At 37.3% G+C, this 26,707-nt stretch overlaps 1 protein-coding gene across 1 annotated transcript in view; it reads left to right on the top strand.

Moving 5' to 3' along the window:
- Wdr81 (WD repeat domain 81) overlaps positions 1 to 26,707 on the top strand; it is a 290,101-nt gene that overhangs the window by 11,638 nt on the left and 251,756 nt on the right. The window contains exons 3-4 of the mRNA XM_090376768.1: positions 7,142 to 7,310; positions 23,722 to 23,857. Of these exons, the coding sequence (XP_090232894.1) occupies positions 7,142 to 7,310; positions 23,722 to 23,857 (305 nt within the window). The remainder of the gene's footprint in view (positions 1 to 7,141; positions 7,311 to 23,721; positions 23,858 to 26,707) is intronic.

Below are 26,707 nucleotides of genomic sequence, written 5' to 3' on the forward strand. Positions count from 1 at the left end.
TACACCTCAATCAGATCACCTTGCAGGTGCCTACTCTCCAGGCATTGCAATTTGTAGAACTTAAGCCTTTCTTGGTAAGAGCACCGTCACTAATCTTGTTGCCCTTCTTTATACTCGTTCTAGCAACTCTACATCCTTCCTAAAATGAGGCCTCCAGACCTGTACACAGTACTCTAGGTGTGGCCTGACCATTGCCTTGTATAACGGGATAATCACCTCCCAGTCCCTGCTTGCAAAATTTCTATATATCATTGACAAGATTCCATGACCTTCTCTGACAGCTCGTCTGCACTGTCAGCAAACTTCATATTTGCCTGCACAATTACCCCCAGGTCTTTTTCACTTTCCACTTCCCTGAGTGTAGTACCACACAGTTGGTACGTTTCTCTTGGGTTATTGCTACTCATATGTAGTACTTTGCATTTGTCAATGTTAAACTTCAGTTGCTACTTCTCAGTCCATTTGCCAAACTTATCTAAATCCAGCTGGAGTAGCATACTGTCTTTACTGTCGTTAACCCTGCCAATCTTTGTATCATCTGCAAACTTGGACATTAAGCCTGATATACCTTCATCAATATCATTGATGAAGGTATATACAAAACAACGATAGGTAAAACACTAAACCCTGGGGAACTCCACTAATAACATTTGTCCACGAATAGCATTGTTCATTGATTAGCACTCTCTGTCATCTCTCACTCAACCATCCCTTTATCCATTTTAGCAACTTACCTTTAATGCCATACCTCTCCAATTTGTACAGCAGTCTTCCATGTGCAACAGTATCAAAAGCTTTCCTGAAATCCAAGTATATGATATCGAAATTATTTTTGGCATTCAGTTCCTTTGTGACCACACCATAGTATCTAATCAAATTGGTGAGACAAGACCTCCCTTTAACAGACCCATGCTGTCTTAACTATTACTGCAGTCTTGTCTAGATGATCCTGCAATGCTTCTTTAACCAGTGATTCCATTATTTTCCCCAGAACACAAGTTAAACTAACAGGTCTATAGTTACTTGTCACCTTTTGAACCCACTTTGTGAATTGGTGATACATTTGCACACCTCCAGTCCATGGGGACCTCCCTTGAGTCCAAGGAAGCGCTCATAATTATGGCTAAGGGTTTGCTTACTTTCCTGCCTCTTTTAATATAAGTGGATAGATCCCTTCCACCCCAGGTGCCTTTTTTATGTTTAACATCAACAATTTCTCCTCCACTTTGCTCTCAGTTATTACAAAATCACTTAGCTCCCTGTTAGAGTTTGATAAACTTCTGGCACTCCCCTCATTAAATGAATGTAGATAAACCTCTGGCACTCCCCTCATGTGTGAATGTAGATGCAAAATACTCATTGTTTATCAGCTACCTTAGCATGATCATCAATAGTCAACCCATCTATGTTAAGTGGTCCAATCTGATTCATCCCTATCCTTCTAGAGTTTACATGCGTAAAGAACTCTTTGCTGTTTTTCTTTGCATCCTTTGCCAAGGATTTCTCGTAATCTGGCTTCACCTGCCCAACCTCCTTTGTAGTCACAAATTAGTTAGTGTGATTACAAACTAGTTAGTTTATATCTGCCATAGGCTTCTGTGTCACCTGATACTTTACATGCATCCCATACATTTTTCTTCTCTGCCACGAGCCTTATTAGTTCATCTGACATCCATTTAGGCCTAAACCTTGAACAATATTTCTTATTTGGAATGAAAAGCCTAGTAGCCTCCAAAATTAAGTCCCTGAAGGGTTCCCATTTGGAATTCAACATTGAATTCCAAATGGGAATTCAATGTTGAATTCATTTCATCATCAGTTTATTCCACTGTACAGAATTTAAAAACTGTCTGACCCCTGTATTCACCCTTATGAAAGCAAAAGCCCTTCCCTTTAGCCTTGATGGTAGTTACATCTCTAAGTAATTCCCACATCAGTACATTGTGATCACTGTCACCCAGTGGTTCCTTTATCTGCAAATTGGCGCCTCCGTAGCCATGTGGGCAGGAGCAGCAGTGCGTAGCACACGCTTCTTGATTAGACCGGGGTTCGAGCCTGTGACCACCAAATACGGAGGATGCAGAAAGGTCAGGAAATGACCACTGCATATTCCCGGAGCAATATGGCCTTAGTTGCTAATGCTCCTAAAAACCAAATAACAACAACAACAATCTGCAAATTCTTAATGTATGAATAATCACTGCTGATAATCAGATCGAGTATTACTCTCTCTGGTTGCCTCTCGAACATGTTGCTGTAGAAAACAGTCATCCAATAAATCCACAATTTGTTATGTAATGACAAATATTATGTAATGACACCATTGCAGAATTTCAATTGTTTTACTGTGTGTAGAAATGATGTTATTGCACTAACTTATACAATAGTAAACTTTTCTTGCAGTCTGAGGGTAAAAAACCTCAGACTGCAAGATCCTATATGTATGAAATTACACTCCACTTGGCATCGCTCATATTGTGAAATTAATTCACGACTGGGTTGTCATTGGTTATACCATTGAGGTACCCACCAACTCACCGGTAAGGGGCTAAATATCCCAGAAATAAACAGCTGTTTGTGTGGTTGTACCCACTGAAAAAAAGTAACAATGGTCCTCTACCATAGAAGCATTACTTATTCGAGGTGTAATAAAATAGTCAACTCATTGTGAAGGAATTCGCAATATGATATGTTATGTGATAATGCCATTACATAACTTCGGTTGGTTTACTGTGTATAGAAATTATGTTTTGCACTAACTTATATGACTGTAAACTCTTCATGCAGTCTGAGGCTTTTTTAGCCATAAATTCTATATGTATAAAACTAACACTGACCAGTGCAACAGTACTTGGTACTATTTCAAACAGTGCTTGTGTTTTCTTGGATGGATTAGGCTGCATGAAATGTACCCACTTAAATTTGGAGTTTATGTGCCTACATTCTGGAGGTTTTTTGGTGCATCAGTTACTTTGGCCATATTGTACTATGGAAATTGGTATGCCAGTTCATATAGTTATCCACTTAAAGCCACACAGTTAAACCTCCTTCACTTGGGTGAAGGAGGTTTAACTGTGTTTTATTATTATTTTATTATTATCATTCTCTTATTTTATTTTAATTATTTATTTATTTTTATTTTATTTTAATTATTTATTTATTTTTATTTTATTTTAATTATTTATTTATTTTTATTTTATTTTAATTATTTATTTATTTTTATTTTATTATTATTATTATTATTATTTTTATTTATTTATTTATTTTTTTTGTCTCCATCCAGGAAGCTGAAGCGACCCTGGCAGAGACAAGCCAGAGAATATTTGGCTGCCTGATAGTGTGTGTGGGCAATGTGGGGTCCCACCAGATGCCCTGCGGCCAAATGCCAGGACATAAATTCAAAATGGGAGACATTCAAAGAATTAATCTTGGAAGCTACTAGGCTTTACATACCAACTAAGAAATATTGTTCAAGGTTTAGGCCTAAATAGATGTCAGATGAATTAATGAGACATGTGGTAGAGAAGAAAAATGTATGGGATACATATAATTTAATAAGTGACATGGAAGTCTATGATAGATATAAGCCGGTCTGTAACCAAATCACAAAGGAGATTAGGCAGGCAAAGAATGCAAAGAAAAACAGCAAAGAGTTCTATACCTATGTAAACTCTAGAAGGAAAGGGACGAATCAGATTGGTCCACTGGATATTGATGGTTCAACTATTGATGATTGTGCTCAGGTGGCTAACAAACTAAATGAGTATTTTGCATCTACATTCACCCATCAACAGTTATTCAGGGAGGGGAATGCCAGAGGTTAATTAAACTCTGGCAGTGAGCTAGATGATTTTGTAATAACTGAGAGGAAAGTGGAGGAAAAATTGTTGAAGATAAACATAAAAAGGCAACTGGGGTGGATGGGATCTATCCAGTTATATTAAAGGAGGCAGCAATGGAAGTAAGCAAACCATTATCCATAATTATGAGAGCTTCCTTGGACTCAGGGGAGAGGTACCCATGGACTGGAGATGTGCAAATGTGATCCCAATTCACAAAGGCGGATCAAAGGGCGACACAAGTTATTATAGACCTGTTAGTTTAATTTCCATTCCAGGAAAATTAATGGAGGCACTGGTTAAAGAAGCACTGCAGGATCATCTAGACGACTTCAGTTATAGCTCGGACACAGCATGGTTTTGTTAAGGGGAAATCTTGTCTGACCAATTTGATTGGATACCTGCAATAAGGCCTCTAAGGTTGGGATTATTCATACCACAAATTTAGACACATACACCAACCGTTTATAACTGATTGAATAATGAAATAAAATAAAATGAAATGATAAAAAAAAGACTGTAAAATAATATTTACAAAAAACTTTTAATTATTTACAAAAAACTAAACTATAACAAAAATAAAATAAATAAAATAAGTTAAAATGCATTAAAATATAAATATAAAAGCGATAAAAAGACGATAAAAACACTTCTATGCAAAAGACTGATTTACAAAATAAATATACGATGAAACTTTAATATACAATAAAATATAAATAAATAAATAAAATATTTAAAATACAATAAAGATAAAAGCGATAAAACATTGACTGAAGCTTTCGGAGGCTTCCGCCTCCTTTCTCAACAAGGTTGATTGGATACTATGATGTAGTCACAAGGGAACTGGATGCAGGGAATAACTTTGATATCATATATTTGGATCTTAGAAAGGCTTTTGATACTGTTGCACATGGAAGACTGCTACACAAATTGGAGCAGTGTGGCATTGGAGGCAAATTGCTGCTATGGATAAAGGGAAGGTTGAGTGGGAGAAGACAGAGAGTGGACACTGCTCTTTGTGGACTAATGTTATTAGTGGAGTCCATCCGGGTTCAGTGTTGGGTCCCTTGAGGTTTTCTGTATTTATAAATGATATTGATGATGGTATATCAGGCTTAATGTCCAAGTTTGTAAATTGTACGAAGTTTGTACGAAGGTTGGCACGGTTATTAAGGACACTAGATCCTATTGCAGCAGTACGCTGCTGCAACAGGATCTAGAAAAGTTGAGCAGATGGGCTGAGAGGTGGCAAATGAAGTTTAACATTGACAAATGTAAAGTACTACATATGGGAAGCAGTAACCTCAGAGCAACGTATCACCTCTGTGGTACTACATTGACAGTGGTAGAGAATGAAAAGGACCTGGGGGTAATTGTGCAGGCAGATATGAAGTTTTCTGAGCAGTGCAGACGGTCTGCAAGAGTAGCTCATGGTGTTTTGCCAATGATATACAGGAATTTTTCTAGCAGAGATAAGGATGTGATTATCCCCTTATATAAGGCAATGGTCAGGCTACACCTTGAATACTGTATACAGGTCTAGAGGCCTCATTTTAAGAAGGATGTAGAACTGTTGGAACAAGTACAGAGAAGGGAACAAGATTATTGAATGGAATGAAGGTTTGCTTTTACGAAGAAAGGCTTGAAGTTTTGCAGATTACAGTGTCTGGAGACTAGGCACTTGCGAGGTGATCTGATTGGGGTGTATAAAGGTTTGAATGGTTTGAGCATGGTCAATGCTGATGGGATTCTTTCTCTTGCTCAGAAAAATCACCTGAGAGGGCATAAATTCAAATTGAGCAAAGACAGTTATAGTATAGATCTGCAGAAGTTTGCCTTTAGCTGGTGGGTAGTTGATTGGTGGAACAGACTTCCATCTTTTGTTGTGGAAGTTGATAGCCTAAATAAATTTAAGACTGAGCTGGACAGGTATTTGGAACGAATGAAGGGGTGAAATGGGAGCGGTTTTTTCTTTTTTTTTGACTGATGCTGCATAAGCTTGCTTTCTTGCATCGTATGCCTCTACTAATGCTATTGCTAATAACAACAAAACCCAACATAATACAGGGTGTCCATGAATGATGTTTCTTATTTTAATATTTTTTTATTCAGAATTACTTCAAGCTACACTCATGAAACACAAACCAACTGAAAGATCAATTCAATAAGTTTTATTAAATTGGCACTTGACTGCCAGTTCTGCATTCTACCTGCTTACCAGTGCTCCATTCGCCAGAATGGCAAAATGACGACCGGGCTGGAGAAAGCGTTCTGGGTGTTAGCATTTCATGCAGCAAAATCTGTTGTTACAAGATTTCTTTTTGTGGGGTTATTTGAAGGACAATGTGTACATCCCTCCACTACCAATGATGCTGAAGGCATGAATCACAGAGGCCTTTGGTAAAATTGATCGCAAAATGAAGCACAGCATGTGGCAGGAGATTGAATATCGCAATGATATTGTTTGAGTTACCCCTGGTGCCCACGTTGAACTTTACCAATGACTTTATGTACCTTCATAAAACTTATTGAATTGATCTTTCAGCTGGTATGTGTTTCATGAGTTACTTGAAGTAATTCTGAATAAAAAAAATATCAAAATCAGAAACATCATTTACGGACACCCTGTACTACACAATCAACACAATACTTTTTCTGGCATTTACAGTAGTTCTGTAGCGTACATATGGCACAAATGTGGAAACCACAGGTGGTGTTCCACCCCAAACACTATGCACTCCAACCATACTAATAGTTTTATTCACATCAGGATGAGTGAATGGACAAATAAATGAGTACTTCTGTACCTACTTAACTCTACAGTTTGATCCATTATACTTATTGTTTGTATTTTTGCAAGCAAATATAGTTTGTCATTCATTTTCAAGATGAAATATCCTAATAATAGAAGTGGCATTGAATTGCAAATAAATTTTTTTTTAATTGAAATTCAGCAAAAAGGTTTAAAAATTGTCATAATAAAACATATAACAGGACAGTTGTGTTCTGTATAGGGAACATGTTTTATTTAGAGTGTGTTAACCTTCATAAGGTTTTAACACACTCTTTACTAAAGTATTTACTCAGTGTTTTATTAAATTATATTTCTAATAATAAAAAAAAAAAAATTGAATTGATAACACTAGAATAACAAAGCGTATATTCTGTAGTTTGAACATTGGGTGAATGTATCCAAAAAATATGCATTAAAGTACTTTATGAAATTGAAGAGCATTTTGGATTAAGAGGCTTGCTACATGTATGACATGAATTTAATTGCCAACCTCTGTTTGCTTTATTAGGTTAACAAAGATTCATTCAACAAGAAACCCTAGGTATTCTTCAGATCTCACTTATTCACAGCTAATCCATTATGTTTCTGAAACTAATTATCACAATCTCTGGAAGGCAGCATGGAAAAAGCATCATAAAAGTGAAGGTGAAAGAAGTGGAAAACATTCATATTTACAAGTGAGCTATTGTTGTTTGAATTTTTGATGTGAATTTATGATCTCTAAAATCATTAATGTTCATAGTTAAGCATTGCATGCCTTAGCTGATATGGACTGTAATAGTGACTAAAAGATGGGAGCATTCTAAAAGGAAATGTCCAAGGCTGTATATAACAGTATAGTAGACTCAATTATTTGGCAGTTGATTGACCAGGGTTCCTAAGGCAAACAGAAGTCTAAATTGGATAAATAAAAGAAATATGTGGAATTTTGTAATATTCCTGTAGGCAATATGTTTGAATTTCTCAAAAAACTTGTCTGTTCCTTGTCTTTCTGCTCAGTAGCTCATTGTAGTCGTATTTCAATAATCCATAAGGTTTACTACCACACAGTTAATTTTAACATTTAATATTCTCTCATAGTTTTTTATTTATTTATTTATATATTTTTTTGAGTCCATCTACACCCATCTTAAAACAAAAAGGCCTGACAGCCTAGTGGTCATCAGCAAAAGTGCAGAAGCACATGCTCATTGAGTGGACCATGGTTTAAGCCCATGATCCATGACTTCTAAATATGATTAATGATTGTATTCATGATTTATTGTAAACTCCTCTGACCTGGTGGTCATGCTGGAGTATAAACAAGAAAAACTTCATCTTATCAATAAACATGAAAAGGTTCCAAAGTGCCAACTTTAATGAGTCTCTACTGAACAACGAGGACATGCTGCCCTCACCAATATGATGGTGCTTTGAAACTTAGTGTAAAAATTGCAGGAAGACAAGCCATGAGCAAAAGTGAATTTCATTGTTTTCCTTTCTCGAAAATTACATTTTTGTATAAAATATTATGTCAAATTTTCACATTGTAGGATACTTTGGATACAGTATGTATATATGTAAATAAATTTATTTATTTTTTGTTGCTTTTATGAGTTTTTCTTTCATTCTGGAGATTATCCAGGGTTTCAGTTACTGGACAGATTTATTTCTCATCCACACCAGATACACAGGAGTCTACTGTATATTTAACATTCAAACTGATACTGGATGAGCATATTCTCTCTACAATGACATTATTAAATTAAAAAAAAAAAAAAAATGGTGACAGACACAAACAAAATAAAGAAAAACAGTTTCCTACATTGTTCAGAGAAACTTAGTATTTTAATTCACATGTTAAAATTGATCTACATGTATGCTCTCAGATGGCATATTCACATATAATTGATTTCAGACTAGTTTAATACAACATGCCTGAAGCATGGCCCACAAAAATATACAGTAAACATAGTGATCAAGTCTTTAGTTATTGCACGCTGTGTCCAATTCACAGCCTAGGAAGTGGTGAGCAGTTGAAGCATACACTTTCAAACTCCATTGTAGTATTGCCCCGTCATGTTGAAAAAAGACATTGATATGTGATTGAAGTTGTCATTACATAAAATGTGCTTGTTCGTTCTGAAAAGAAATGGACATGCATTCACTTTTTTATTTTTTCCGGTTCCGTCATTTTGCATTATTAGATATAACAGTTACTTTTATTCATTGTACCTAAATGGTTATGTTACACCTTGCGTGTGTGACAATCTATTTCATGACAGTAATTGTGCACGCACGCACACACACACACACACACACACACACACACACACACACACACACACACACACACACACACAATTGTCATGAAACAGATGTATGTATAGATATACAAAATCTGATCAGAAAGCCCTAAGACTTTATTTATTACAAAAGAAGCAAGGTAGAACCAAGGTGATAAGTATAGGGGAGTGTTCTACATTACTGATTCAAATTGCTTCCCATTCCACCAAAACCAGTAATGAGTAGAGTGTGTTAGAGTTCAGACAAGTCTTTGGCCTCTGTTGCAGTTATAATTGATGTGAAAGTGGAACAACCTATATACATTAAGTTTTGTGCCAAGAACAGGATAGACAGAGTAAAAATACTTCAAGTGTTAAGAACTGCATTAGATGATGCTTTTTAAGTTTATCAGTGATTGAAATATTTCCAAAATGGCCAAGAATCTGTAGATCATTCAGGAAAATCTTAAACTTCAAGTTAAAGTTTAAGAACTTAAACTTTAACTTGAAGTTAAAAGTTGACTTGAATGTTGGTCAAAAATGGTTGCTGATTGGGCATGAGAAATTCATTTTGATCAATATTTAATAACCTTCTGAGAAATTGCTGATGAACTGGGAATCCCCCCCCCTCTGGGATTGTTACAGTAGATTCTGACAAAAACCTTGTTGTAAATAAAGTTTCAGTGAAATTCATTCCAAGATTGTTGAATGATGACCAAAAGGTTGACCACTATCATCAAGAACTGTACAAGGAGAAAAAAAAAGAAGGGAAAATGAGCCCTAATTTCATTAATTGCATTGTTACTGGTGTTTAAACATGGGTGGATGGCTGCAACCCCAAAACCAAATTCCAGTCATCCTGGTAGAAGTCATCAAACTTACCCTGTACAAAAAAAAAAGCATGAAAGGTTTGGTCGAATGCGAAACAGTATTGATTGTTTTTTTTTTTTTTTTTTTTTTCAACGTTGGGTATCATTTATTATGAACTTGTTCAAAATGGTTAGATGGCAAACTAGGCCTGTAAAGAGGTTCTGAATCATTTGAAGGAAGATGGGAGAAAATGCAACCACCAGCTGTTCAAAAATGGTAAATGGTTTTTCCATCCCCACAATCTCATGCACACACTGTCCTCTCCATTCCAGAAATTTTACCTGAAAACAACATTCTTGTAATATCCCATTCTCCATATTCACTTGACCTTGCTCTATGTAATTTTTTTTCTCTTTCCCAAGCTTAAAAATGAAGCTGAAAGGATGAAAATTTGATGAGATTCCAATTGCTCAATGGAATATAACAGCGGAGTTCAACCAGCTCAAAGTTGAAGACCTCAAGAAGTGGTAGGAATGATGATACATTTAATATAACTAGGGGAAGATAGTTTGATGGAAACTGCTTATAAAATTTTTTTATGTATTCTAATTTTTTTAAAAAATAAATTCTTAACTTTTTTTATCAGACCTCATATACAAGGCAATAATACTACTAGATGAATATACATTGAAAATTAGCACATGCTTCTTGATCAGACCAGGGTTCGAGCCCGTGACCACCAAATATGGAGGATGCGGAAAGGTCAGGGAATGACCACCGCATATCCCTGGAGCAATATGGCCTTAGTTGCTAATGCTCCCAAAAAACCAAATAACAACAACAATATTGAAAATGATAAATCAGCAGCTGATTTATCATTTGACTGAAGTATCTAAGCTTCGTTCAAATCCCTTTTGGATCCCTTTTCATTGTAATGGGATGAGTTGCATGAATTGCAATCCATTGTCTGATGTCTGTTCTGTATGGATGAGCATAAACTTTTCTTGCTTGATAGAAAGATCCTGGAACTAGACGTCAGCATCCAAGGCATTATTACAATCATTATCAGGTACTAATGAAAGGAGATCCAAAAGGGATTTGATTGATACGTAATAGAAATCTCATGGAATCTTCCAGGATAGGAACACCTGTCCAGGATTGATAGGAGGGAGTATATGATATGCTCCCTCCAGGATACGAGAGAGTATATGATGAGAGCCGCCTTGTCAATCAATTTGGCACTGGAGAGATTGTGCAAGGCTCATGGGGTAGAATTTTTTTTTCAGCGTAGTCTGTGCTTGCTAACAGGAGAAACTGCTTCTACAGGGATGGGATACACTTAAGAAAGGGTGCAAGAATATTTGCTGATGCTATAGAGGCAGTGTTAGGTGGGTCAGAAAACTGCTACCTTGTGGGGGGGGGGATTCAAAGACTAAAAGATTAACAGTAGCCGCAGGCAGAGATGAAAGTGATTCTTGCACTCCTTCTATTAGAATGAGCAGCAGCCTGGAAAGGTGCTGGGATATTTCAAACACTGCTGGGAGTCATCGTGGAACAAATAAATACATCGACTGTGTCAGGGTAACTAAGAGTAAGAACAGGTGCATGTATACTTGTATTGTACACCAGTGCTAGAAGTATAGTAAATAAATTTGATGAATTTGAAGTGCTTGTCAAGCCATCAAAGCAGATATTGTTAGCATTAGTAGAGGCATTTGATGCAAGAAAGCCAGCTTATGCAGCATCAGCCAAAAAAAAAAAAAACTTCCAATTTCGTCCATCCATCCATTCATTCCAAAGCTTTATCCACTTCTTCCTTGATAAGCTATCAACTTCCAAAATGACATATGGAAGTTTGTTCCAGCAATCAACTATCTGCTGGCTAAAGGCAAATTTCTGCACATCTATTTGACAACTGTCTTTCCTCAATTTTAGTTTAGGCCTCCTCAGGTTTATAATCTGATCAAGAGGAATAATCCCATCAGCATTGAGCCTTCTCAATTCATTCAAGGCCTTATACACCTCAATCAGATCACCTCGCATGTTCCTAGTCTCCAGATGCTGCAATTTGCAGAACTTAAGTCTTTCTTTGTAACACACCCCTTTGTTTCCCTCACCAATCTTGCTGCCCTTCTCTGTGCTTGTTTTAGCAACTCTACATCCTTGCTAAAATGGGGCCTCTAGACCTGTACGCATTACTCAAGGTGTGGCCTGACCGTTGCCTTATACAAGGGGATAATCACTTTCTTATCCCTGCTAGCAAAATTCCTGTATATCATTGACAAAACCCAATGACCTGCTCTGGCAGCCTGCCTGCCTGCCTGCACTGCTTAGAAAACTTCATATCTGACTGCATAATTACTGCCAGGTCTCTTTCATTGTCCATTATGCTAAGTGTAACACCACACAGTTGGTACATTTCTCTGGGATTACTGCTACCCATATGCAGTACTTTGCATTTATCAATGTTCAGTTGAAAACTTCAGTTGCCACTTCTCAGCCCATCTGCCAAACTTTTATAGATCCTGTTTCCCTTTCTATTGCACCCTTGCACCCTTTCTATTTAAGAGGGCGCTGACTCTATTTAAAAGTTACAGCTGTCAGTTACAAGCTCCGCAAAAACGATAAGTGTTTGCCTTTTATTTACATGATTGTTGTTTTATATTGTACTTAATACGTAGTCATATAGTTATAGTTACGCTAGTTATTTTTTATTTTAATTTAGATAAAGAGTTTTTGTGGATTTTACTTACGATAGGTAAAACCGTTATTTTTGTTCGATTTTTGTAGCCATTGTTTTTGTATATAGGGAATTCAAAGTTTTTGTAGGGAATTCAAAGTTTTTAATTGAGGTAGCTAGGTAGCTCTAACGCATAATTATATAGTAATACGCTTCACTGTTTCTATTTCATAGTTTCTATTCAAATACTACTGACATTTAATTTATTGATTTTATTAATTTAAACTACCATGCCCCGAACTAGAGCAGCAAAGCAACGGGCACAAAGTGGCAGGAGTGTTGTGACTCGGGGGAGAACTGAGGGGGGCGATTCTCCAACGCGTCACAGCCTAAAAAAATGTGCGACTTGTGAAATGTTTGCCGAACTCTCTGGAACGGAACATGATATTGCCATGGGGGATGTCTTTGTGTGTGCGCGATGTAAGGAGTGTAAGGAAATCAGGCGACAACTCAGCGTTGTTATGGGCCTATATGAGAGTTTGAAGGACAGGGTGGATGCCCTCGAAGGAAATAAATTGAGGGGCCCATCAAGCTCTCAGCTGCCCACATCAACGCCAGAGCTTGCACTTGGTCATCGCGCAACACAGCGGCAAACCCCAAGGCAGAATGCGCTGGTCCCACAGGAACTATTAGTTGTTGGTGACTCTATTGTCAGGGAAACGGGGAACATGCTATGTAAAAAGGATAGGTGGAACAGGACCAGGGTATGTCTGCCAGGGGCAAAGGTTGATGACGTTGTAGAGCGGATATCATCTTTCAAGGGCACAAAAGGTGATATAGTTGTACACGTTGGCACTAATGATATTAAGAGTAGGAGACCGGCAGAATTACTCAACAAGTACAGGTCACTGTTGAAAAAAAGCCGAGAATTAGGGTTGAATTTGAGTGTCTGCAATTCTGCCCAGACACGATAGGAGGGAGTATATGATGAGAGCCTTGTCGATCAATTCGGCCCTGGAAAGATTGTGCAAGGCTCAAGGGGTAGAATTTTTTTCAGCCTGGACTGTACTTGTTAACAGGAGAGATTGCTTCTACAGGGATGGGATACACTTAAATAGAAAGGGTGCAAGAATATGTGCTGATGCTATCGAGGCAGTGTTAGGTGGGTCGGAAAACTGCTAGCTTGGGGGGATACAAAGACTAATAGTTTAACAGTAACCGCAGGCAGAGGTGAAGGTGATTCTTGCACAACTTCTATTAGAATAAGAAGCGACCTGGAGCGAGGGGTGTTGGGGGTTTCAGGGACGGATGGCAGTCATCCTGGAATAGTTGGGTATATGGGATGTGTTAGGGTAACAAGGAATAGGCATAGGAGCATGTATGCTTGCATGTATACCAATGCTAGAAGTATAGTAAATAAATTTGATGAATTTGAAGTGTTGGTCAAGACATCAAAGGCGGATATTGTTGGGATAGCAGAGACGTGGTGTCACAAAGATATAAGGAATGCAGAACTGGAATTTGGGGAGTACAATGTGTACAGAAAGGATAGACAGGACAGAAAGGGAGGAGGTGTTATGCTGTTAATTAAGAAAAACATAAAATCAAAAGAAGTGCATCCAGTTGATATAGATGGACAGTGCACTGTTGAGTCAGTTTGGTGTGACATAAGCACTGCGAAAGCAAAAATAAGAGTAGGAGTGTGTTATAGGCCTAATGACTCGTTTGAGTACAATGAACAATTGTACAGAGAAATAGAGTGGGCCAGTAAATCAGAATGTCTTATAATGGGGGATTTTAACTTCCCAGATATTGACTGGAACTTGTGGGTTGGTCACTCACACACTAGTCAGACTTTTGTGGATTTATTGGATGATTGTTTTCTGCAGCAGCATGTTCGAGAGGCAACCAGAGAAAGTAATACTCTTGATCTGGTTATCAGCAGTGATCATTCGTGTATTAAGAATTTGCAGATAAAGGAACCACTAGGTGGCAGTGATCACAGTGTGCTGAAGTGGGATTTACTCAAAGAGGTAACTACCGTTAGGGGTAAAGGAAAGGGTTTTTGCTTCCGTAAAGGGGAGTACAGTGGTCTCAGACAGTTTTTAAATTCTGTACAGTGGGATCAACTGACGATGTTACAAACAGTAAATTCTAAGTGGGAAGCATTCAAGGAATTAATCGTGGAAGCTACTAGACTTTTCATACCGATGAAGAAATATTGTTCAAGGTTTAGGCCTAAATGGTTATCAAATGAACTAATGAGACTCGTGACAGAGAAGAAAAATGCATGGGATGCATATAAATTATCAGGCGACGCAGAAGCCTGTAGCAGATATAAGCTAGTCTGTAATCAGGTCACAAAGGAGGTTCGGCAGGCAAAGGCGGATTACGAGAAATCTTTGGCAAAAGATGCTAAGAAAAACAGCAAGGATTTCTTTACTTATATAAACTCTAAAAGGAAGGGGATGAATATGATTGGTCCACTTGACATCGATGGTTCGACTGTTGATGATCCTGCTCAGATAGCAAACAAACTGAATGAGTATTTTGCATCTACATTCACACGTGAGGAATTATTACAGTTTGAAAATGGAAGAAGGTTATCAAATTGTAGCAGTGTGCTTAATGATTTTGTAATAACTGAGAGCAAAGTGGAGCAGAAATTGTTGAAGTTAAACATAAGAAAGGCACCTGGGGTGGATGGGATCTATCCAGTTATATTAAAGGAGGCGGCAAAGCAACTAAGCAAACCCTTAGCCATAATTATGAGAGCATCCTTGGATTCAGGGGAGGTTCCCACGGACTGGAGATGTGCAAATGTATCCCCAATTCACAAAGGAGGTTCGAAGGGTGACACGAGTAATTACAGACCAGTTAGTTTAACTTCTGTTCCAGGTAAAATAATGGAGTCACTGGTTAAAGATGCATTGCAGGATCATCTAGACAAGACTGCAGCAATAATTCAGACACAGCATGGGTTTGTTAAGGGAAAGTCTTGTCTGACAAATTTGATTGGTTATTATGATGTGGTCACAAAGGAACTGGATGCAAAAAATAATTTTGATATCATATACTTGGATTTCAGGAAAGCTTTTGACACTGTTGCGCATGGAAGACTACTGTACAAATTGGAGCAGAATGGTATTAAGGGTAAGTTGCTACAATGGATAAAAGGATGGTTAAGTGGGAGAAGACAGAGGGTGGTAATCAATGGGTGCTGCTCTTCGTGGACTAATGTTATTAGTGGAGTCCCACAGGGTTCGGTGTTGGGTCCACTGTTGTTTTGTATATTTATCAATGATATTGATGAAGGTATATCAGGCTTAATGTCGAAGTTTGCAGATGACACGAAGGTTGGCAGGGTTGTTAATGACAGTAATGGCAGTGTGCTACTGCAACAGGATCTAGATAATTTGGGTAGATGGGCTAAGAAGTGGCAACTGAAGTTTAACCTTGACAAATGCAAAGTACTGCATATGGGTAGAAGTAACCCCAGAGAAACGTACCAACTGTGTGGTACTACACTTAAGGTGGTAGAAAATGAAAAAGACCCGGGAATAATTGTGCAGTCAGATATGAAGTTTTCTGAGCAATGTAGACAGGCTGCTAGGGCAGGTCATGGGGTTTTGTCAATGATATATAGGAATTTTGCTAGCAGGGAAAAGGAGGTGATTGTCCCTCTGTATAAGGCAATGGTCAGGCCACGCCTTGAGTACTGCGTACAGGTCTGTAGGCCTCATTTTAGGAAGGATGTAGATTTGCTTGAGCGTGTACAGAGAAGAGCAACACGATTGGTGAGGGGAATGAAGGGATCCTCTTACCAAGAGAGGCTTAAGTTCTGCAAATTGCAGTGGCTGGAGACTAGGCACCTGCGCGGTGATCTGATTGAGGTCTATAAGGCCTTGAATGGGTTGAGCACGCTGAATTCTGATGGGATCCTCCCACTTGTTCAGAATACGAACCTACGGGGACATAAGTTCAAATTAAGAAAGGATAGATGTAGAATAGGTGTGCGGAAATTTGCCTTTAGCCAGCGGGTGGTTAATTGCTGGAACAAACTTCCATCTGTCGTTGTGGAAGTTGATAGGTTAAATAAATTTAAGGAGGAACTGGACAGGCATTTGGAGGGTATGGTGTGATTTTTTTTTTTTTTTTTTTTTTTGGCTGATGCTGCATAAGCTCCTACACTTGCTTTCTTGCATCAAGTGCCTACTACTACTACTACTACTACTACTGTTGCAGTAGCATAGTTCTTAGTTGGTACGAAACACAATGATACTCTCATAATTATGGTTGAGGGTTTGTTTACTTCCTTTGCCACCTCCTTTAATATAAATGGATAGATCCCATCCACTCCAGGTGCCTTTCTTATGTTTAACTTAAGCAATTTCTCCTCCTCTTTATCTCATTTATTACAAAATCATATAGCTCCCTGTTAGAGTTTAATAAGCTTCTGTTCTTCACTTCCCTACAGAATTCCTCGTGTGTGAAAGTAGACGAAAAATACTCATTCAGTTTGGCAGCTATCTGAGTAGGATCATCTACACTGAAACCATCGATATCAAGCAGACCAATCTGATTCATCCCCTTCCTTTTAGAGTTTATATAATTAAAGAAATCTTTGCTGTTTTCTTTGCATCCTTTGCCAAAGATTTCTTGTAATCTGCCTTCACTTGCCTAATCTCCTTTATGACTTGATTACAGACTATCTTTTATCTACCATAGGCTTCTGTGTTGCCTGATAATTTATTTGCATCCCATGCATTTTTCTTTTCTGCCACAAGTCTCATTAGTTCATCTGAGCCCCCTCAGGTTTGAACAGTATTTCTTAGTTGGTATGAAAAGCCTTGTAGCTTCCAAGATTAATTCCTTGAATGCTTCCCATTTAGAATTTGCTGTTGGTAACATCATCAGGTTGGTCCCACTGTATTGAATTTACAAAAACTCTGAAACCACTATAGTCACCTTTACGAAAGCAAAAACCCTTCCCTTTACCCATGATGGTAGTTACATATCTGAGTAAATCCCACATCAGCACACTGTGATCACTGCCACCTAGTGGTTCCTTTATCTATAAATTCTGAATGCATGAATAATCACTGCTGATAATCAGAACAAGAGTATTACCCCCTCTGGTTGTCTCTTGAACATGCTGCTGTAGAAAACAATCATCCAATAAATCCACAAAAGTTTTGCTAGTGTGCAAGTGATGAACCCAAAAGTTCCAGTCAATATCTGGAAAGTTAATATCCCCCATTATAAGACGTTCTAATTTACTGGCCCACTCTATTTCTGTGTATAGTTGTTCATTGTACTCATCAGAGTCATTAGGCCTATAACAAACTCCTACCCTCATTTTTGCTTTCCCAGTGCCTATATCACACCTAACTGATGGAACATTGCACTCTCCATCCATGTTAACTGGATGCACTTCCTTAGATTTTATGGGTTTCTTAACTAACAGTATAACCCCCCCTTCCTATCTGTCTATCCTTTCTGTACACATTGAGTACTCAAATTCTAATTCTGTATTTGTTATATTGTTATTTTTGGTTTTTAGGAGCATTAGCAACTAAGGCTCCGGGATATGTGGTGGTGATTCTCTGAACTTTCTGCATCCTCCGTACTTTGTTATATCTGTGTGATATCCCAACAATTACCTTTGATGTCTGACCAGCACTTCATATTCATCAAATTTATTTACTATACGCCTAGCATTGGTGTATATGCAAGTATACATGCATCTGTTCTTACTCTTAGTTACCCTAACACAGCCCATGTAGTTACTTGTTTCACGATGACTCCCAGCAGTTCCTGAAATCCCCATTAACTTGCTTTCTGGGATGCTGTTCATTCCAATAGGAGCAGTTAATCTGTTAATCTATTGGTATGTGAATCCTCCCAAGTTAGCAGTTTTCTGACCCACCTAACATTGCCTTGATAGTATTAGCAAATGTTCTTGCACCCTATCTATTTAAGCGTATCCCATTCCTGTAGAAGCAATCTCTCCTGTTAACAAGCAGAGACCATGTTAAGAAAAATTCTACCCGATGAGCCTTGCACGATATCTCCAGGGCCAAATTGATTGACAAAGCTCTCATCATATATTCCCTTCTATCGTGTCTGGGCAGAATTGCAGATACTTTCAAATTTAACCCTAACTTGCGATTTTTTTTCAACATTAATCTGTACTTGTTAATCGAATCTACAGATCTTCTACACTTAATGTCATTAGTGCCAACTTGTACAACAAAATAACTATTTGTGCCCTTAAAAGATATCTGCTGTACATCGTCATCAACTTTTGCCCCTGGCAGACATACCCTGGTCCTATTCCACCTATCCTTTTTGCACAATATATTTCCCATTTCTCTGATAATTGAGTCACTGACAATAACTAACTCCTGTGACACCAGTGCATTCTACCATGAAGATTGCCACTGTATTGCCTGATGTACATGAGTGAGCTCTGGCATTGAGTTGGACAGCTGAGAGTTTAATGCCCCCCCCCCCCCCCCCCCCCCATTTTAATTCCTTTGAGGGTATCTACCTCATTCTTCAAACTCTCATAGACACCCATCAGAACACTGAGTTGGCACCTAATTTCTTGACACTCTCTGCACACACAAAGATATCCTCCGTGGCTGGATCATGTTCTATTCCAGAAAGTTCCGCAAACATTTTCACATTATGCACATTTTTTTAGCTGTGATGCATGGAGAATTGCACCCTTCAGTTCTCCCCCGAGCCACAGCGCTCCTGCTACTTTGTGCATGTTTCTTTGCTGCTCTAGTTTAGGGCATGATTTCCATTTAAATACAATTTAATTAACAATGAAAATTAATAAGATTTATAAATTTAATTGACAATACTATACTAAGCTAAAAGTTGTTTTTTTTCTAACACAGTGCTATTTATTACGCTACTTAGTTCTACGTTGTGCCTTAGAACGGTACAAAGTTCTGCCGATACTAAGTAATAACCTACAAATCTCTATCTAAATTCAAAATAGATAAGAATAGTATAGTATCAAAACCTAAAGTACTTAGTACTGTGCATGGGTTGGAGGAGAAGTATGGGGGGAGGGGGATGCCGGAAACTTTGCTCTAGAGACTAAACATGGGTTTCACCACTTCAAGCCTCCAATAAGCAAAGTGGTGGTATTTCACCGGTTGATGAAAGTCAGCATGGAAAGCATATTTTTGGCAATGCAGAGGTAATTTCTGCGACAGAAGGAGGTTACAAAAGTGATGTGTGACATTCTACAAAAATGGCATAAGGAAGTGCTGCAAGAGATGAGAGAAATGTGTCATTTTGAGTGGTGATTACATAGAGGAGGAATGAAAGAGACCTGGGGGTAACTCTAAAAGGAAGGGGAAGAATCAGATTGGCCCACTTGATATCAGTGGTTTAATTGCAGATGATCATTCTCAGATAGCTGCCAAACTAAATGAGTATTTGCATCTACAATCACACATGAGAAGTTATTCAAGTAGGAGAAGACCAGATGTTTATCAAACTCTAATAGGAAGTTAAATTATTTTGTAATAACTGAGAGCAAAGTGGAGGAGAAATTGTTGAAGTTAAACATAAGGAAGGCACCTGAGGCTGATGGGATCTCTCTGGTTATATTAGAGGCGACAGAGAAAGCAAGCAAACCCTTAGCCATAATTATGAAAGCATCCTTGGACTCATAGGAAGTCCCCATGGACTGGAAATGTGTAAATGTATCTCCAATTCACAAAGGGGGATCAAAGAGTGACACGAGTAATTAGAGACCTGTTAGTTTGACTTCTGTTCCAGGGAAAATAATGGAGTCACTGGTTAAAGAAGCATTGCAGGATCATCTAGACAAGACAGTAGCAATAATTCAGATATAGCATGGGTTTGCTAAGGTGAAGTCTTGTCTGACCAATTTGATTGGATACTATGACATGATCACAAAGGAACTGGATGCAAAAAATAATTTTAATATCATATACTTGGATTTCAGGAAAGCTTTTGATACTGTTGCACATGGAAGACTATTATGCAAATTTGAGCAGTATTGACAGTAAGGGCACATTGCTACAGTGGATAAAACGATGGTTGAGTGGGAGAAGACAGAGAGTGGTAATCAGTGGACACTGCTCTTCATAGACTAATGTTATTAGTGGTGTCCCCTACGGTTTGGTGTTAGGCCCATTGTTGTTTTCTGTATATTTATCAATGATATTAATGAAGGAATATCAAGCTTAATGTCAGAGTTTGCAGATGATACAAAGGTTGGCAGGGTTGTTAATAACAGTAATGACAGTATGCTGCTGCAGCAGGATCTGGAAAATTTATGCAGATGGGCTGAGAAGTGGCAACTGAAGTTTAACATTACCAAATGCAAACTACTGCATATGAGTCGCGGTAACCCCAGAGAAACGTACCAACTGTGTCGTACTACCACTCAGGGTAGTAGTGGAGAATGAAAGAGACCTGGGGATAATTGTGCAGTGAAATATGAAGTTTTCATATGCAGATAGGCTGCCAGAGCAAGTCATGGGGTATTGTCAGTGATATACAGGAATTTTGCCAGTAGGGAAAAGGAAGTTATTATCCTTTTGTATAAGGCAAAGGTCAGGCCACACCTTGAGTACTGTTTACAGATCTGGAAGCCTCATTTTAGGAAGGACATAGAGTTGCTTGTGCATGTACAGAGAAGGGCAACAATACTTGTGAGGGGAACCAAGGGGTGCTCTTACAAAGAAAGGCTGGAAGTTCTACAAATTGCTGCGTCTTGAGACTTGATCTGTTTTTACATGTATAAGGCTTTGAATGGATTGAGCAGGCTCAATGCTGATGAGATTCTTCCTCTTGCTCTGATTACAAATTTGAGAGGGCTTAAACTGAAATTGAGGAAAGACAGTTGTCGAATAGATGTGCGGAAATTTGCCTTTAGCCAGTCGGTAGATGATTGCTGGAACAAACTTCCATCTGTCATTGTGGAAGTTGATAGCCTAAATAATTACATTCCCACATGAGGAATTAACAGCGTGCTTAATGATTTTGTAATAACTGAGAGCAAAGTGGAGGAGACATTGTTGAACTTAAACCTAAGAAAGGCACCTGGGGTGGATGGGATCTATCCAGTTATAGTAAAGTTGTTGTCTAAAGAAGTAGCAAACCCTTAGCCATAATTATGAGAGCATCCTTAGACTCAGGGAAGTCCCCATGGACTGGAGATGTGCAAATGTATCCCTAATGCACAAAGGGGGGATCTAAGAGTGACATGAATAATTACAGACCAGTTAGTTTAACTTCTGTTCTGTGGAAAATAATGGAGTCACTTGATAAAGATGCATTGCAGGATCATCTAGACAAGCTACATTAATAATCAGACACAGCATGGGTTTGTTAAGGGGAAAGTCTTGTCTGACAAATTTGATTGAATACTCTGATGTGGTTACAAAGGAACTAGATGCCAAAAATAATTTTGATATCATATACTTGGATTTCAGAAAATCTTTTGACACTGTTGCGCATGGAAGACTACTGTACAAATTGGAGCAGTGTGGTATTGAGGGTAAGTTGCTACAATGGATAAAAGGGTAGTTGAGTAATGACATTGTGCTATTGCAACTGGATCCAGAAGATTTGGGCAGATGGCCTGAGAAGTGGCAGCTGAAGTTTAACATTGACAAATGCAAAGTACTGCATATGGGTAGAAGTAACACCAGAGAAATGCACCAACTGTGTGGTACTACACTTAGGGTGGTTGGAAATGATCTGGGAGTAATTGTGCAGTCAGACATGAAGTCTTCGGAGCAATGCAGACATGCTGCCAAAGCAGGTCATGGGATATTGACAATGATATACAAGAATTTTGGTATTAGGGAAAAGGAAGTGATTATCCCTTTGGTATGGCAATGGTCAGGCCACACCTAGAGTACTGTGTAAAGGTCTGGAGGCCTCATTTTAGGAAGGATGTAGAGTTGCTTGAACATGTATAGAGAAAGGCAACAAGATTGGTGAGTGGGAACAAATGGGTTCTCTTACAAAGAAAGGCTTAAGTTCTGCAAATTACAGTGGCTGGAGACTTGACACCTGCAACGTGATCTGATTGAGGTGTATAAGGCCTTGAATGGGTTGAGCATGCTGAATTCTGATGGGATGCTTCGACTTTCTCAGATTCTGAACTTGAGGATTCATAAATTCAAATTGAGGAATTGTAGAATAGATGTGTGAAAATTTGCCTTTAGCAAGCAACAGATGGAAATTTGCTAGAACAAATTTCTATCTGTTGCTGTGGAAGGCGATAGCTTAAATAAATTCAATCAGGAACTGGACAAACTTTTAGAGGGAGTGGATATATGAAATTGTTTTTTTTTTTTTTTTTCTGATGCCAAATAAGCTCATGCGCTTGCTTTCTTGCATCACATGCCTCCACTACTATTAGCATTAGATGAGACATATGATGCAAGAAAGAAAGCTTATACAACAACAGCCAAAAAAAAAAAACCCATCCCATTTTGTGCATCCGGTCACTCCAAACGTTTGTCTAGTTCAGTCATAAATTTATTTAAGCTATCAACTTTCACAACGACAGATGAAAGACTGTACCAGCAATGAACTACTAACTGGCTAAAGGCAAACTTCTGCACATCTATTCTGCAACTCTTTCATCAGTTTGATTCTATGCCCCCTCAGCTTCTTAGTCTGAGCAAGCAGAACTATCCCCCCCACCATTGAGCCTGCTCAAACCATTCAAGGCCTTATACGCCTCAATGAGATCACCTCGCAGGTGACAATTACTATAAATTCAAGGAAGTAGTGGGCAAACTTTTCGAGTGAATGGATGAGTCTTGTCAGTAAAACTTTTTGAATTTCTCTAAACAATAGAATGAAGCAATTTAAAAATTTTTTTTTTTTTTTTTTTGTTTTTTATTTTGTGAAGGTTATAAAGGTAATACACATTCACCTCTTAATTTAATTGAAATCACATATCATTCAATAAGTGAATATATACCTTCCTTTCAAGGATCACATTCTGAAATGCATGTTTTAATTTTAAAATTCATCTATACTATAAAGTTCACAGTAACTGCTCATTTATTTTAGTGTCTGCATTTCTTTTATTGATAAGATAGATTTTGTTTAAGATAAGATAAGAAATTGTTTGTATGAAAAATCATATTTATTTGTTGCTTTTTCTTCTACTGATAAAATAGAAATTGCCTATATGAAAAAATTATGTATATTTTTTGTTAATGTTTTGTTTGGAATTGTAATCACAATACAATTACTTTAATATGGTTAGATTTTATCATAACCATTTTTTTCCCTTATTTTTCTGTTGTTTAGGACTATAATGAAGCTGTAAGAGAAATGGTCAGTCGCCTGTATAAGTGTCCATTTATACAGCATACTCAGTCTAATGTTCCTACATCTCATAAACAAGCAGAAGTCTCAATAAGTAGCCAAAGTTCAGGAAGCCAGAGTAAGAAAAATGCCATTATTATTATTTTTTTATCATGAGTTCTATCAATCTATATGTATTTTATCCTGTACTTTTGCATTTATAGGAATATGTTTCTCCCCACTCATAATAAATGTGTATTAATATAGAAATTAATTTTGTTTGAACATTAAAAGTTTTTAATTTTTAATAGCAGAAGCATCAGTAAGGATCAAAGCAATTTAAATATTGTAGAGAAAAATCTCTTACATTTTCATAATTAGAAACGGCAAAAAACTGTTAAGAAATATTATTGCCATGTTATATTTTAACTTTCCTGTCATTCTTTTCTGGTATGGAAAAGGTGAATATTTACAGTCATGATGATATTTCTAATCGGGCATATTCAGGGGGGACAGAGGGGCATATGCTCCCCCTTAACCAAATTTGAAATTAAAGAAAAAGGAAAAGCTCCATGTGTTGTATTGCTAAATGTTTGGAAATAATATATTATTGTCATTTTTGTGATTAATACATAATATTCACATGCTTTCCTAATATTGAAATAAAGATAATCAATGAAACATTATTTATGTGCATATAAGTATTCCTAGGTCTATCTAAAAAAAAAAGAGGGAAAAAAAAAATTCAAAAACCTGGTCGCCATCCTCCCCCTTATGATCATACTCATATACAATGCTGCTTCTAATCAAGTTTACAGTCATGATGATACTTCTAGCCAAGTGTGATTGCCTATAGTTTTCCACTTCAAAGAAGGAATATTATTTGAAATTCTGCTATTGCCTCTTTCTTCACCCTTTTTTACTATACTTAGGTTTTAATACCAGTAATACACAATTATTTTTTATCCCCTTATATACATTTTTACTAATTTAATGCTTACATCTAATCAACCAACCTCCCATTAAACTAAACTATAATTATTACATTTATATATATAGCCACTCATGCTACTTGTAAGACATCTAGTCTCACAAATTTTTAATTTTATGTAAGAAAAAAAAATAATAACATATTATATTTTTATTGACATTCAGGTATATAGGACCAGTTTTCAGAGATATACAATCAAACAAGAATTATTTTTTGGGAGTAAATGCCTAACAAAAGACAGAACAGTGTATTTGAATTTTGAAAGTGGAGCATGGGCAGAAGGAGATGGAACTTTCTAGAAACACCTTAGAAGGTAATTAAAGATGGAATAGTGAACTTGAATTGTTAAGAGGAACAGATACGATTAAAGGCAGGAGGAATTAGAAACTTCTAAAAGCACTTTGCAGGCGGATATTGTGGGATTTTTCTAAAAGCTCTTTAAGAATAGATAAAAATATATTATCCATGGCTTAAAACGAAAGCCACTTAATGGTCATTTGGGCTTATGGCTTTAGCAATAGATTCAAGTGCTGTAGTGAGAGAACTACAGTCTCGAAAGGGATAGGTAAAAAGATACGTAGAAGTCACATTATAGTGAGCTGTAAACAAATTTGAATAATTGAAATATATTGAAATTCTGACAAATGGGAATAGGAGTCATTCAAAAATAATAGTAGTTTTTACTGAGCTAAATTATAATGAGTAAGGCAGGAATAATAAGTTTGGAAGGAAAATATGAGAGATTTTGCACAGAAATGGATTTAGCTTGTAGTTTTTCAGTAGTTGTGCATGCCTGGTGTAGAGTTGGAGTTTAAACAGGAAAATGTATAGTTAAGATCCATCTTGAAAAGAGAAAGGCATAGTTGCAAAGTACTAAATAGGTTTTAAGATAACTATCATATTTTTGCTGTCCAAGAAGTAGCGATGTTCACTGTGAATAAATGCGAAAGAAAGTTTAAAAAAAAAGAACTATGAGTACTTTCCTCATATTGGAATTGGTCGAGATGCTGGTAAGTAGGCCAATAAACGGCAGCTGATGCTCTCTTTTACAGCTGAGGCAAACCTGCTTCAAATTATTTGAAAAACATTCCTATAATGAGCCAAGCCATTCTGATAGAAAGATTTCTTGTATTAAAGGAAGAAAAGGATCCACCGAGAAAAACTCCCTTAAAAAGAAATTAATGAAGTTCTCAGAACTGGCCTTTACAGAATAATATTTAAGAACTAACATAAATTATAGAACAGAATTGGCTAACATTATGACCACCCACATGTTTCTTTTATGAAGGGAGATTGTTCCAGAAAACAGAAGTTGAAATAAATGAGGAAGAAGCCAAGTTGGTTCTGTGAGTTTTAAGCTGGACAGTAAAAGGATACTAACTGATTGTAGCACGTGTTCAGACTGGCTTGGAAGAGAAGGAATTATGGAAGGCTATTCAGAAGAACAGTGCCGATGGAAGTATCTATAGAAAAGTAATGCAGCAGAAACAGAACATCTATGAGACAGAGAGTGGAGGGACTCTTTTAGATTAGTCATTAATTAACCTAACTGCCCTCTTTTGAATGGAATCTAGAAGCTTGAGAGAAGTTTTTGAGGCACTGCCCAAGAAGTAGGAACAATATCCCATGGTAGGGCAGATATGCAATTTGTACAGCTATTTGGAAGAAAAGTAATGAAAAGAGCGAAAGAGAAAATCCAGTTTTTAGTTGCAGAGGAAGCAATATTTGTGATGTTTTTATGCCAACAGAGATTAGAAGTCAGGATAATCTCTAATAGAGAGATGTGACCTTGTCTAGAAATCTGAGTGCCATTGAAGATAAGCATAGAAGCAGAAGAATCCTTTTTGCAAGATATAAGACAGCACTGAGTTTTAGAATGATTGAAATCAACTAAGTAATCAACTAAATACCTGAAGATCAGCAGTAAGAATTTTGTAGTAGATATTTATGAAGTTGAAGCTGTTTGAGGTTTCTCAAACTGGAAGGTAGAATGCAACA

Source organism: Mastigoproctus giganteus, chromosome 6 (genome assembly GCF_048544385.1).
Source record: "Mastigoproctus giganteus isolate SK-2022 chromosome 6, ASM4854438v1, whole genome shotgun sequence".
NCBI lineage: Eukaryota > Metazoa > Arthropoda > Arachnida > Uropygi > Thelyphonidae > Mastigoproctus > Mastigoproctus giganteus.